The sequence below is a fragment of the Sphaerodactylus townsendi genome, linkage group LG01 (assembly GCF_021028975.2).
Source record: "Sphaerodactylus townsendi isolate TG3544 linkage group LG01, MPM_Stown_v2.3, whole genome shotgun sequence".
NCBI classification, from domain to species: Eukaryota; Metazoa; Chordata; class Lepidosauria; order Squamata; family Sphaerodactylidae; genus Sphaerodactylus; species Sphaerodactylus townsendi.
This window is the reverse complement of record NC_059425.1, coordinates 103,273,973-103,288,772: the sequence shown is the minus strand read 5'-3', so window position 1 is coordinate 103,288,772 and position 14,800 is coordinate 103,273,973. Positions and strand designations below refer to the sequence as shown.

The 14,800-nt window shown below is 43.9% G+C and overlaps 1 protein-coding gene across 7 annotated transcripts in view; it reads left to right on the top strand.

Moving 5' to 3' along the window:
• UTRN (utrophin) overlaps positions 1-14,800 on the top strand; it is a 438,418-nt gene that overhangs the window by 273,952 nt on the left and 149,666 nt on the right. For all 7 annotated transcript variants that reach the window (XM_048489265.1, XM_048489284.1, XM_048489276.1 and 4 more), the window contains one exon: positions 8,653-8,825. In XM_048489265.1, coding sequence (XP_048345222.1) covers positions 8,653-8,825 — 173 coding nt within the window. The remainder of the gene's footprint in view (positions 1-8,652; positions 8,826-14,800) is intronic.

Here is a 14,800-nt window from a genome sequence, read left to right as displayed (position 1 = left end):
TTTAACTAGTTACCATATTCACCTTCTTGAGGACCAGCAATTATTTTTAGTAGCTGGACTTTGTATTGTAATTGCAGCTATTAATTTTAGAAGCCTGGAACAGATTCTGAAGTTTAGTAAGCTGAATTCTTGAATATCTCAATCTCCATACATTTATTAATGTAACCAGAAAGCTAGCTCTTATGTTACGTCTGTTTCTGTCGTAAAATAGAGAAATCTGTTGTTTCTCTAATTACAATTCTAGCCCCTACCATCCTTCTCTCAGTTCCCATTCCACTTTTGTACTCAAGTGATTGACAGGTTTAGCATCAGAGGAATTAATGTAACATTTTTGTAGGAAAAAAGGAAAAGCTGTACATTATTATACAAATACATCTGTGTAGGCTGTGCTATTAGCCTAAGGGTAGCTTTCTGTTTTTTTGGGGGGAAAATATTACTCCTAGTGATACTGATATCATAGAATCATTAAAGTTTTTACTTGTTGTATTTGACTGTGAGCTTTTCATTGCGTTACTGCACACATTTTACTGCACATATTCCTTTTTGATAGAATAAGTCTTATGTTGACTGTTTTGGCACACTAGTTGGTTGCCAGAAAGCCAATTATTTTGGATATCTGGGACGCTGGATTGCCTCCTAATTTTGTAATGCTGAGGCTAAATCTCCCAAGGAAAGAATCATAAGGGCAGCACTGCAGCAATTATGCAAAAGGCAGATGGTCTTTTCAGAAACTTGAAGTGTCCCTCCAAAAGTGTAGTCATGTTACACTCAAGGGGGATTCTCTTTTGCTTTCATCATTTCTAGTGCTGGGTATGGCTAACACTATATTACCAAGTTTATGATGCCCATATGATAATTTGTTGCTGCTTCGTTTGCCAAAGACATGAACTACTAGTGTTTTACCAAAACAAATAAAAGCAAATATTTCTTAGAAGATTTTTAAAAACCTTCACATGGTAAATTGTCTTTGTTGATTAAATCTGTGGCAAATAAGATTTTCAAATGATTTGGACAGTCCACTTTTCCAGCCAGGAGGTGTCTAGAGGCTGCATCTTTTTAAGTGAACATTTTCAGTTCTACTTGAATTTGACATTGTATTATAAATTTCATATCAAGTATTGTGTTTAGTGTATTTGTATCATCCATTTTAGCTGGCATTCTCAGGTAGCTCACAACATCAACAAAATAAAAGTATTCAGTTAAAAGCCTTCCAAGGTAAAATTACAACAGGAAAACACATACCCATCTGGAAATTTCAAGAAGTCTAGGTGAGAGGACAATGTGTTGTGGACTGGTGGTGTGTTTACCTGATTCCCTGTCTCTTCTGGCTGGCCACATAGGGCAGTTGTTCTTTCAGTAATTATGCAGAGACTTCAGAAAACTTTGGAAACTTCCCCTGCCTCTGGCAAGATATCTGTTCTTAAAATGTATGTAAAATTCATTCAGTAATCAAAAGCTATGCTATGTATGCGGGTGCCATCCCAGACTCAGCTGCCACTGCTATGGGCCCCTTCACTGCCTGTCCCCCGACCCTTCCTTACTAGCTGGAAGACCTGGGATGGAGCCAGGGGAAAATGCTAGGGTGCCAGGAGGGGAGGCACAGCTGCGGCTGACCAGCAGAGAAGGAAAGCTGGGAAGACTGGCAGGATCAGGGAAGGCCTGCAAAGAGCTGGATGGGGTAACAGAGGAGCCTGGAGAGAAGCAGGAGAGTAGAAACAGCTGCAGGAGAGCTGTATTGGTCCCTCCCTTGACTGAGAAAGGGGACCTGAGTGTGGGTGGGCCAGTCAGTGGGTCAGTTTAGCTCTGAGAGACAGCCAGGTGGGAGTGAGGGAAGGGGATAACAGAAAAGACACCCAGCATCAGGGGTGGTTGATGGAGGAAGGAGGGAGGGAGAGTGAGCAAGAGAGCAAGAGGGAGAGGGAAAGGTGTGAGAGAAAGAACCAGAGGAAGGAGGAATAGAGATTAAAGGAGGGGAGTGGCCAGTGAACCAGAGAGGCAGAAGAACCCCCCTGCCTAGCTTCTGGCTGGTCATCTTGGACTCCGTGAATACATCCAAAAGACAACCATAGCCACTGTTAGGGTACAAACTGTCTGTGAAGGGAAGAAGGGATGGTTCAGGGCCCTGCCCTACAGGGCACTTCATATTATGGAAATGCACTGTCAGTTGTTTACTGCAGACAGATGCCTCTTCCTGTGATCTTTCTTTCCCATCACACAAACTCATATTTGTCCAGCCCTCTTCAGCCCTGGAGAAGGAAAGGGTCTTAACAGGCCACCACTACTGTGGCTCCAAGTTTTACTGAAGAAGTCCAGGAGCACCCTTTTCAATCAGTGTATGCCATAATGTATGGCCAAATTTGTGTCTTGAAGGACCTAGGCATTGTTTTCCCTCCATTCTCACCAGACCCAGTCTTTATGCTTAGTAGATGCCTGAGAAATGTATGCTTGTATGGAAATTGAAAGCCAGGGCTGAGGCCTGTGGAAGAAAGGCTGTCTCAAACAAACTCAATCTCTAGCCTCAGGACAATGATAATTGCCAGTAATTTCATAAACTGTGCTGTGATGACCCTATATTTTAGGGGTGGTATTAAAATAATTTAAGCTAGCTTTATTACAATGACTGTGGGGCGTGTGTTGTGAGAAGTGGTGTAATATTTATAATTTTGACTGAGGCACAGAAGGAAGAAATTATTTTATTTCCTTATTTGTGTTTATCTCTCCCATTTAAGAATGGTGTAATAATGTTCTCTCACATCCTTCTGCAGAGATAAATGTTTTCACTCTCAAAGAAAAACTGTTACCATTTTTCATGATTGACAGAACCTTAAAGAGTTGCGAAAATCTGCCAGATGTTCCAGTTACATTAGTTTCAGGGTAAACAGTCACCATCCGAATTAACATCACTTTTCTTCATCAATCTTAAACAATTAACCAGAATATTGTTCCTGAGTCAGATCTGTAGACCCACTGATCCCTTCAGCTGTTAGAACCTTTTCTATTCCCAAACAGCAACCATTAACGTTTAATATTGGCTCCCAGTTTCCCCTCACTTTCCCTCTTGACTGGTTGTTACTCAGGTTGTGCCCATTCAAAACATGGTGACAGGGAATTGGTACATCACTTAAAGAAGGGCAGGCAAGCTACCTGTCCATCATAAATAGTTATGTTAAAAACAGCATACCAATTGATGATATGGTTGCCAGCCTCTAGGTGGGCCTGGAGATCTAGCTGAATTACAGATGATCTCCAAACTACAGAGATCACTTCCGCTTGAAAAAATGACTGCTTTGGAGGGTAAACTCCATGTCATTATATCCTGCTGAGCTCTTTCTCTCCCCAAACTCCATCCTGTCCTCAAATCTTTGGGAATTTGGCAATCCTAGGTAACCAATACCTTTTCTGTAGAACCTTGATAGATCTTTATAGTCATGTGCTCTTAGGCCACGGTATCTGAGAAATTCTTAGAACCATTTAATAGTTTTCTGTTTTCTGATAGCCAGAACATATAATGGTGCCTCGATGCAAGGAGAAAGTATAGAAGACAGAGGGAGAAATATATATACACATACACTTAAATTAGTATTCTGTCTTATACATCCATAACACAAGTGATGGGAAAATAATTTTTTTAATCAGGATTCTTTTTGAAACTGGTAATATTCTAAATGAGAAGTTCATGTATGTTTCTATAATTTCCCCCTGCAGCAGGTCCCACCAACTCAGTTTGTAAAACAAAAAAGGCCATTAATGGCCATTAAAGGCCATTAACTACCTCTACCCTTTGCTATGCCAAAAGCTGTAAGAGACAATATTTTGACACAGGTGAAATTGGAGATAAGGAGGTATACTTAAACCACTGGATTTTCAATGCTGCGAACTGCTTGCCCTGTCCTAGAGAGGCCAATGGTGGCATAGTTTTGTGTGCATATACATTCATGACAGTGAGTCCTGCTTGCTTTGACCAAATGGAGACACTGCAGATTTCTTCTGTTTGGAAGAAGCAGATTTGTTTGACTGTGATTTTTTGATCCATTATTGTGACCAAAAACATGAGAAAGGGTTTTACATTTATTGTTTGTAAACAAAAAGGCCAAGAGTTCAAATAGCATTGGTAACTTCAGGGAATTCCTATAGAATGTTTTGCTTCCAACTAGCAATTCTTGGTACTAAGAAGGACAATTCCCAGACACTAATGTTTGATTTGATTATTTTGCCTACCTTATTGCCCCATGGCACAGACTGGTAAGCTTCAGTAGTCAAGACATTGCTGACACCCAGAGTAAAACCCAACAGAGGTCGGTTTCAGGTAGCTGGCTCGATCCTTTCAAGGTTGGTAAAATGAGTATCCAACTTGCTGGGAGTAAAATGTAGATGAATGAGGAAGGCAGTGGCAAACCTCCCGTAAATACCATTTACCTAGTAAACATTGTGATGTGATGTCACCCAGTGGGTCATTAATGACCTTGTGCTTGCACTGGAGGCTACCTCTACCTTTTTATTGCATATAGACTTATTTAAGGCTTTTGCATTGTTTTATTAAATTGATCCAGATTCTTTTGGGCACTGACCTCCTTATTTACTACTCTCAGTCAGGTATTGCATGTAAATTGGAATTTGGTGGCATAGTTTTGTGTGCATATACATTCATGAGAATGAAGATAATGTGTGAAACAAATTACAGTGTTGCTTCAAGTTCTGTAAAACTGATGGCAATTTATTTCTTTAAAATATTAATCTTGAAGTAAGGTGCAAAAATAAAAGGTCAATAAATCCTTGCACAAAGGTTTGCAATCTAAAGGGCAGAACATGGCAGGAGTAAGAGAACATCAATGATTCTTTTGGCAGTTTACACATTGAGAGATTTGCTTCCTACCTGAGTGATTCAGTGGTGGGAAAAGACAGCAAAAATGAAAAATATGCCTGAATAACAGGCTGTCATGCATCAGCATTTTCTCCAACTAGCGTCAACTGTACCGCAGACTCATGTAGTTAATGGTGCTTCCTAATACTGCCTAACCAGAGATCACTTAACTGGAGAGACCAGAGATTGAATGCAAGACCTGTAGCATATGCAGTTATCATGAGTTCACAGCCCCTGTCCCTACTCCTGGGTAACCCTGGTAGAATATAGTGGTAGCAGATACTGATTTCTATTGTAATTTTGCAGGAGCAGAGTTAATCTCGTGAGAGGAGATTTGCTTTATTTACATGTAAACCCAAATTAATTTTGAAAAATCTGTCCCTCCCATTCTCCAGCATGAGATTAAAATTGGGATTGCATGTTTAAAATTGTAAAATCCTGCTGCTTACTGTATGTTAGTTACTACAATTCAGTGTTATCTGGCCTGTTTCCTCCTGGGCATGTGAAAACATGCTCCCACTGCACCAAGCAGCAGGGAAGAGAGTAGAAATGCTGCTCCAAATTGCTCACTGCTGTCACTAGCCCTTCCCCTCTCCTTTTATCTTGTCAAATTGGTATAAAAGGGCTCATGCAAGAACAGTTGTCTCCATCCCCCTTGGCCTGGCAACACTCTGTTTCCCTTTCCTAGCTGAGCCACAATATAAAACTGCATTCCATTAAAGGATTGGGAATGCAGAGTTCAGCTTGTTCATCTTGAAAGCAGAGCTTAACTTGGTCTTCTCCTATATTGGCTGTGGGTAGAATGTCTATGATCACCCCAGGTTTCCAGGTATTGAATCTGATGTTTTGCTTTGATCCAGCTCAACGGCGAAGGTCTCGAGAGATGATGTTGTGTTGAAGTTACCGTTCAATTTGGGACCTTCCTGCCTGAAGTAGCTTGGGACTGCTACTGTATTCTGGCCTAGCGTTAGAGGCTCAGGTCTCCTTTGTAGCATGTAGTGTATTTTATTAGCTCTTACTGGTTCTCCAACTATGTCTATTCCTCAAAACACGAGCTTTGGTCAAATTATTCATGCTCTCATTACAGCAGTCAACTTCAGCTGGTCCAAAATGCCACACAAGGGTAATATCAGAGGTTGGTTACAGAAATTGTATCATCCTTGCGCTGAAAGATATGCACTGGTTAGCCATCTATTTCCAGGCACAACGTGGTAGTTCATGTGCTTAAGGTACTAAATAGCTTGGTGTCAGCCTTCCTGAAGCACCTTCTCCTATACTATCCAGCTGTCTGTTAAGATCAGCCTTTCAAGCTCTGCTGTCTATCCCCCTGCTTTCAAATGTGATGTAGATGGCAACTAAAGATAGGGCATTTGCTGTGGTGGCACCTTACTTCTGCAAGGACATCCTCTTTGAGGCTTGCTTGGTGCCTCCTTTACTATCTTACAGGTTCTAGATCAGGGGTCTGCAACCTGTGGCTCTCCAGATATTCATGGACTACAATTCCCATCAGTCCCTGCCAGCATAGCCAATTGGTAAAAAAAACACCTTTTTACTCAGGCTTTTAGTTAGAGGTTTTATATTATCAAATTTTAAAAATGGTCTGCTTCTCTTTTATGGAGAGTTTTTATAATGTTTATATCTAGTGTCTTTGAAAATGTTATTTTATTTAATTGCAAGTCACATAAATCAGGATTATGAATAGGTAGCATAGAAATAGCCTAAATAAATAAATCCATAAATACAATGTATAGTTACTCCATTCCAAACTATCGATTTCATTGAATTTTGGCTAAAAGAATACTGCATAGGATTGCAGTGTAGAATACTTGCTTGTGCGCATACACACAGTTTCAAACACTTCCAAGTTTTGTTTCAGTATAGGCCTTTTGTGAAGCATTCTATGTTTCCCAGAGATGCCATATTTTAATCTGTGCATCTGTTTTCTTTCCTCCAGTGAGGGTAATTATGCATTTTACAATATTGTAAATGAACAGGAGCAGTGTTAAAATTTCTTAAAAGCCTGCCTTGTCTGTAACAGCCATTTGTAAATGCAATGTTATCCTCCTGGGCCCCTGTGTAAAGTCTCACTTAGGAGATCAGGGAGCATGCTGAACAGAATTTAAAGGAATCAAATCTTCAAGGAATTCTGGGTTTTTAACTGGCTCCCACAAAAGGGAGATTGTGTTTGGAGTACCACAAGGTTTCTGTAGTAATCATCACTGATTAATCCCTTGGAAACATACTGTATGTCCCCATGGAAATTCTTCAGATTTATATTTCTCTGTATAAGTATTCTTTCCTTGATCTTGGGTAGCATCCTTCGTAATCCCTCTGCCATTTTTCTCACAGTGGGATAGTGTTGTTTGCTTTGCATATGAAAAAAAATGAAAGATTTTCTTTTCTTGAAAGCTTTTCTTTTCTTGATTTGATAAAGCTGTGATGGCTAACTACTTAAATGACATTCTTTTCAAGGGGCACTCTTTCCCCTAAAAACTGGCTTACACACTGAGAATGACAAGCTCCAGTACAAATTTTGCACTGTCTAGGAGGAATGAAGTCAAAATTATTTAGCAGATATATAGTTCTGCCATACATATCATACAGAAATATATGCATTTTCATATAGTGTACATAAATCAGGTGAGAGGTAGAACATTAAACTGTGAAATTATACAGCTTGAAAAATTATGTGACATAAGGGCTATTGAAGGCAAGGGTATGAGGATTACATCTAGCCCAGTGATTCCCAGTGTGTTGCCTGTTGGCACCATGATGCCTGTAGATGTGTTTCCTGGCGCCTTTTCACTTCTTTCCTAAAAGCAAAGAGCCGGTCCTGTCTCCTGTACCTCATTGGAAGAGGGGACTTAGAAATAAGTGGTTTCATAGTAGGAAAGTGGTTGACTTGCAACTTTGCAACCTTTTAGTGATTGCTATAGCAGCTTTCTTTGGATTGGCCCAGTCTTTCCTAGCAGCCATTTTGTGGTGGTGCCCATTCTGTGCTCTCAAATTATAAAAAATGGCCACAGGCTCAACAAGCTTGGAAACACCTGAAATAGTCTGTGGATGGCTATCTGGCCATCTTCATTATATACTGATTAAAATTCCATCTTTAAAAATGTAATGGTAATATCAGCCCTTTTTAAACGTATTTTGGATGGTGGGCAGCGTAAATAAAACATATACTTTTCAATATATACACTTGTTCATCTTTATTTACATATGTAATATCAATGTTTGTAATATGCAATTTCAGAAATATATACATTATTTGGGCTCATGAAGATACATGTGTTATTTGGGCTCATGAAGATACATCACACACATACACACATATATCCTTTTCTTTCTGTTCAAGACTTCAAGACACCAATAAATACATTAATACTAATTTAGAAACAGTAAACATTAAAATCTACAATGACCCCCATAAAATGCTCTCCTGGAAAGCTCCATTTTACACATTCTGTGGAGCAATATCAGTGTGGAAACCTTCCTGATCTAGTCAGGTAGGATATGTCAGTAGATGGGACGATGCAGAGAATGCTGGAATATAGGCAGTTACTGATCCTACCTGTTTTCAGGATGGCACCTTCAAAAGGCCTTACTCAGTTCAACCAAACTGTCACAGTAAAGAACACTGAGAGAGATGCTTCTGCAGATGTAGTATATGTCTGGCCAGTTGAGTTTTGAACAACAACCAGAAGGGGAAGGGTTAAATTTTTGAGTTAAAATTTGATTTATTTTTACAGGATCAACACAATGGGGCAAAATGTTTTCTTTTGTTTTTGTAGGACATACAGGCTGAAATTGATGCTCACAATGATATCTTCAAGAGCATTGATGGAAATAGGCAGAAGATGGTAAAAGCCTTGGGCAACTCTGAAGAGGCTGCACTGCTACAGCACCGTATTGATGACATGAATCAGCGCTGGAATGACCTGAAAGCAAAATCTGCCAGCATTCGGTAAGATATGATATGAGTAAAATATTAATAAAGAGTTGCCTAGTAAATTATTACACTTGGGCAGCCCCATACACAGGTCCAGGTGGCTGGCTGTAGTGCCGTTGCTGGTCCAAAAGGGGCTTTCCAGCAGCATGAGGAGACACTAAATACAAAAATGCCATCCCACTGCTGAGAAGCCCCCATTGAGCTTAACAGATATACAGCACCATTTTAGGAGCCATAAGTGTATAGGCAAGACCTGTGGCACAACAGGTTGAAAGGCCAGGAGGAAACTGACAAATATCGGCTCCTCCCCTGGCCCGCCCCTGCTACACAGGGGCATTGTGGAAATGCTGTTGCAGTGGGAAGGGAAGTGAAGCAGTGATGGCTGTGCACCAGCGAAGCCAGCTCTCCACCGAGGTAAGCGCCAGGAAAGGAAATCTGCCAACACAGCCACACACCACTTCTACAGATAGATTCACCCCCCTCCCACTTAGATGGTGCTCTTAATCTGAATGTATGAAGCATTTTATGTGTAAACATCAAAATGTAAGCAGGTTGTTATGCAGGTCCATAATTCAAGGAGCCAGAGACTTTGCCGGCCAGGGATTATCAGCAATATTTTTTTGTATTTCACTTTGCTTGTTTTTTGGAACGAAAGCTACCTTACCAATGTTTTATGTTGTTATTTTAACCTTAAGCTATTTTTTCTGATGATGCTTGCACTCACTCAACTTTGATGTTGATTGACATGATTCTGTCACTGATGCATCTTACAATCCTTTTATTGGCCATGATGGCAACTCCTTTCCTCCTTTCTGTTGCATTCCATGAGTAATAAATGGTATAGTCATCCGAGCTAAAGTCTCCAGATCCAATCCAGTGTAGTTCACTTACTTCCACTAGGTCCACACTTGTCCTTTCTTTTTCCCTTTTGATGGTCTCCAGCTTTCCAATGTACATTCCTCTCACAGTCCATGTTCCAATGATATAATGATCTTTGAAGTTCAGGTAACCCTTTTCGTCATGGACTACATCAGCAATTGGGGTCCCATAAGGGTTTCCCCCATTCATGTCATCCTTGTCCTGAATACTTTGGGTCCTCCTTCGCTCTTCCCCAGTTGCGTGGTTGATGCTGTTCAGCCTGGGGGGGGGCTACTGTTGAGCACCATATTTGAAGTATGTCGGATCTGATCCATAGAGTTTCATGGTGAAGGTTTTAGGGGTTAGGTCACCAGGTCTTTCCCCAACCCATAGTACTTAGCCACATGACCGCCACATGACCGCCACCCACCCAGCACTTTGAGCCGACTATGAGGAGGGTGGGAGAACTCACCCTCAAGTTGGAGAACTCAAGTTGGAGAAGGAGAAGAGACAAGAGTGGTTGGTGGAACTCTTTCAGCCCCATCTAAATCACAAAGTGTCTGTTGTGCAGAGAGGAAGGGAAAGGAGTTTGTAAACCCCTTTGAATCTCCTTACAGGAGAGGAAGGTGTGGGTTTAAATCCAAACTCTTTCTCCTCTCCTTTGAAAGGGGATGAGGGGTTTCAGTCTTGTGTACTTCCTTCCTACTCCACCCATCACTGTTAAATGGGTTGCACTAAAAACTGAAACTTAAAATCATGTATTTCAATTTATGTCTTCATTGAAGGTTAATGTAGTAGCACAGTAAACAACTCTGCATCAGAGCACAGGAAGGCTAGCTTGATTGTGAGCATGCATTTACAGGAACTAAGGTTTCTAAAGCAGGTCAGGTTGGGACCAGGTTGAGACCATGAAAGATGCCAGAGGTTAAGAGGACAAGCTATAAGAAGGCAGCCTTAGTTGATTGCATGCAAGCCTGTCATAAGGTGTGTGTGGCTGGGGGGGGGGGGGGCAGAGGCGTACCAGGGCCAAATAGTGCCCCGAGGCAAAAAACCCTCTGGGCGCATCTTGTGTGCGGAGCCCCACTTACTCGTAAGTAAGTGTGGCTTGCTTGTGAGTAAGCTTCACTTACTAGCCATGCTTATTCACAAGTTGGGTTCCAGCCCCTCTTCCAGATGCCCTAGAAGCCCGAGGGAGCGAGTTTCCCTTAGCCCCGACTTCTAGGGCAGGAAGAGTAAGGCGGCCCGGCCCGGCGTCCCCGCTTCTTCACTGCCCTGAAGAAGCTTGGGGAAGCGAGTTTCCTTCACCCCCGGCTTCTAGGCAGGGAGAAAGTGGCGGTAGCGGCCCCTCTTCTCTGCCTGGAAGCCGGGAAGTGAGTTTCCCTTGCCCCCTGGCTTCTAGGCAGGGAGGAGGCGGCAGTCATCTATTATTAGCTTCCATTGGAAACAATGGGGGAATGGGCACCCACTTTGGGGATCCATAACTTTGCACCCCCTGAGCCAAACATCACCAAACCTGGCTGGTATTAGCAAGAGATTATCCTGATGATACCACCCAGGTTTAGTGAAGTTTGGTTCAAGGGGTCCAAAGTTATGAACCCCCAAAATGTAGCCCCATCTACTATTAGCTCCCTTTGGAAACAATGGGGGATGGGGGCACCCCCTTTGGGGGTCCATAACTTTGGACCTCCTGAACCAAACTTTATCAGACTTTGCTGGTATCATCAGGAGTGTCACCTGATGATAACCTGAAATTTTGGTGCCACTAGCCCAGGGGTCGGGAACCTTTTACACTCAAAGAGCCATTTGGACCCATTTTCCCCGGAAAAGAAAATTCATGGAGCTGCACCCGGGGGGGGGGGGATTCCCCACACAAGCCAACGGTGGCCTGGCGGCAGCCGACACTACTTTCTTCTCTCCCCCCCACCTGGGGGGGGGGGGCGGACAGTGGCGCAGTGGCGCAGCGGCCGCTTTCTTGATGAGGCGCCAGCACCAGTATGGGGGTGGATGGATGGGGGACCACCTTGCTTAATTGGGGGAGGGGGGGACACTGGGGGGGCGGACAGTGGCGCAGCGGCCGCTTTCTTGATGAGGCGCCAGCACCAGTATGGGGGTGGATGGATGGGGGACCACCTTGCTTAATTGGGGGGGGGGGGGACACTGGCTGCAGTCAACCAAAGGCTGCTGGTCACTCATTCACACACACACCCCAGGAGCGCGGCTTCTCTTCCAAATGCCTGCAACGGCCCCCTCGATGCCCCTCTGTGAGCAGGTTGACCTGCTGCACCAAGACCGAGGAGCCCACCCCCCTACACCCCCCATGGCCGTGACTTCTTCTCGCCCTCCTGACCTAGGGATGGACGTGAACGTGACTCATCGCTGCCACCGCCCCCCCACTTCCGGGAGGGGACTTTTAAGTCACGTGACGGCGGGAAGGGCATAAGCTGCCCAGCTGCGCTCTGCACGGGGTGGGGGGAGGGAGCCAGCAACCGCTGGGAAGGCCTTGCCCCAGCGTGACCGCGCTTTGCATGTGCTCAGAGGCCAATCCCCTGCACATGCTCCGCTCACGCTGCCGCTCATGGTCTCAGCACACGCGGCGCTGGAAGAGTGATAAGGGACGGGCGCGTTGATGCCGCTTTCTTCTCCCCCCCCCCAAGAAGCGGGGGGCAGACGGTGGCGCGGCAGCCTCTGGGGGGGACGGCGGAGCGGCAGCTGCTTTCTTCTCTCCCCCCACCTCTGCGGGGGGGGACGGTGGCCGATGCCGCTTTCTTCTCTCCCCCCACCTCTGCCGGGGGCCGATGCCGCTTTCTTCTCTCCCCCCCGCCTCTGCGGGGAGCGGACGGTGCGCGGCAACCGACGCTGCTTTCTTCTCTCCCCCCCCGCCTCTGCGCGGGGCGGACAGTGCGCGGCGACCGACGCCGCTTTCTTCTCTCCCTGCGCCTCTGCGGGGGGCGGACGGTGCACGGCGACCGACGCCGCTTTGCCAATTCTCTCCCGATGCCTCTGCCTGGGCGGACGGTGCACGGCGACCCGGCGCCCGCTTTCTTCTCCCCGCCTCTGCGCGAAGCTGGCGGACAGTGTCGTCGGCGACCGGCGCCAGCTTTCTTCTCTCAGCCCGCCGCCTCATGCGGTGATACGATCGGTGCACGGCGACCCGACGCCCGGCTATTCTTCTCATCGCCCGCCTCTGCGGGGCAGATTCCCCACGCTGCCCAGGAGGAAGGGGCTGGGAGCGCTTTCCACCATGTAAACCGAAAGAGCCGTTTGCGGCTCGCGAGCCGCGGGTTCCCGACCCCTGCACTAGCCTAAAAACTGCGCCCCCAGTGACTGACAAAGTAAAAATCCTAAAATATTTTTTAAAATACACCTGACTCGTGTATAAGTCGAGGGGGGCTTTTTCAGCACAAAAATGTGCTGAAAAACTCGACTTATACATGAGTATATATGGTATTCACTTTTTCCTACCCTAATGTTAAGCTGCTTTCAGGGAAAGAAAGAGTATATTTCAGAGTTTGTTACTCCTAGGGAGGAGGGGGAAGCACTGTAGTTCTGGGGAGGAGCAAGAGTTTTCCATAGCCCTGCTTGGATAATAGGGGGAGTGACCTAACCATCAGTGAATGACTTTGCCCCACAGAATAGAAGACATCTTCACAGTAAGTTCCAATCTGTTGTTTTCTGAGCGCTGGTTGATTCTTATTTTCAAGTTGGTGTTTTATATTTTAGGAAATTAGTGGAGACTATGAGTAGAGGGACTATTACTGGAGAGGGGAAATGTAAATAATTTAAGTAAACAATAATTATAATATGAATGATGCAAATAAATAGATTTTGGGAACAGCAGTTAAGAAGAATGTGATCAGAAGTGCCTACCTGCAGAATTTGTATTCTAGGCATCCAGTCTTAGCCGTGATTGCACCAGACCACTTTGACTGGGAATGTCTGTTTTGGTATTTTTGGAGGAGTACTCAAAGGAGGATTTTGTTCCCCATCTAAGTTCAAAGTCCAGTCAACCATATTGCAAATTGATCGTAGTTATTTGCTTAAAGCCAGAATTTCTGGATTTCTATACCCAAATTGAGCCAGTGCTTTCTTTCAGAAATAGCTTGGGAGGCTAGCACATGTAAGTAGTTCCCAAATATTTATTTGCATATTTATTCAGTTCTTATTCTCTCCTTCCCTGACACTTTGGAAAATGTCTAACTTCCATAAACATCCCTCACAAATCAACAAGGAACAGATGAGGAGCCATTTATATGTTAATACTTTAATCAGCAGCTGCAAAGTTCTGGCAATAACAATTGAGCAGCTTAGTCTTTCTTTGGGATTAATGATCATTTGGGAAAAATTAATGGCTCAAACTGCCCTCAAGTCATTTACTTCAGCCAGTCATTAATTCCCACAGGGGAGTCTGTGGGTGAGGTATTGAGTATTGTTATGAAGGGTGTGTAAAACCTTGTTTTAAATAGCTGTACAGTTTGTTCAATTTGTCTCTACTCATGGAACATGATGCTCAGATGACATTTATCAGCTGTGTATATTGTGGGTGAAATCCAGAGACAACAACCACGGAGCTACTTCAAGCACAATAAGAGAGTTCTCTGCAAGTAATGAATTATTACCAGTGATGCACAAATAAACAGTCTTTTGAATAATAAGAAGGCCTCCTGAATAACAGAGTTGGTATACAACTCAGCATGGGACTTGTTTACAACTATTTTCTGTAGCATGGCTGCTCTACTTCTGACCCTTTTGTAATCTGTAATGTGTGAGTTGATATGAAGAAAACTGTTTGATGCTTCTCCAATTATATGGTGAAAGGTCGGATTGGGGGGATTCACATTTAACCCTTTTAAAGTATAATTATTTGTGGTTAGGGTTGGGAGTAGTGGGGTAGAAGTTCCCTAAGGTGTTTCTTCTATCTGTTTTTCTTGCCCTTCACTATAGGTGGCATGCAATGCTGTCTTCTTCTTCTTCTTCTTCTTCTTCTTCTTCTTCTTCTTCTTCTTCTTCTTCTTCTTCTTCTTCTACTACTACTACTACTACTACTACTACTACTACTACTACTACTACTACTACTACTACTACTACTACCACTACCTTATTATCGCAATAATTCCTCATCTTCAGCCCTCATT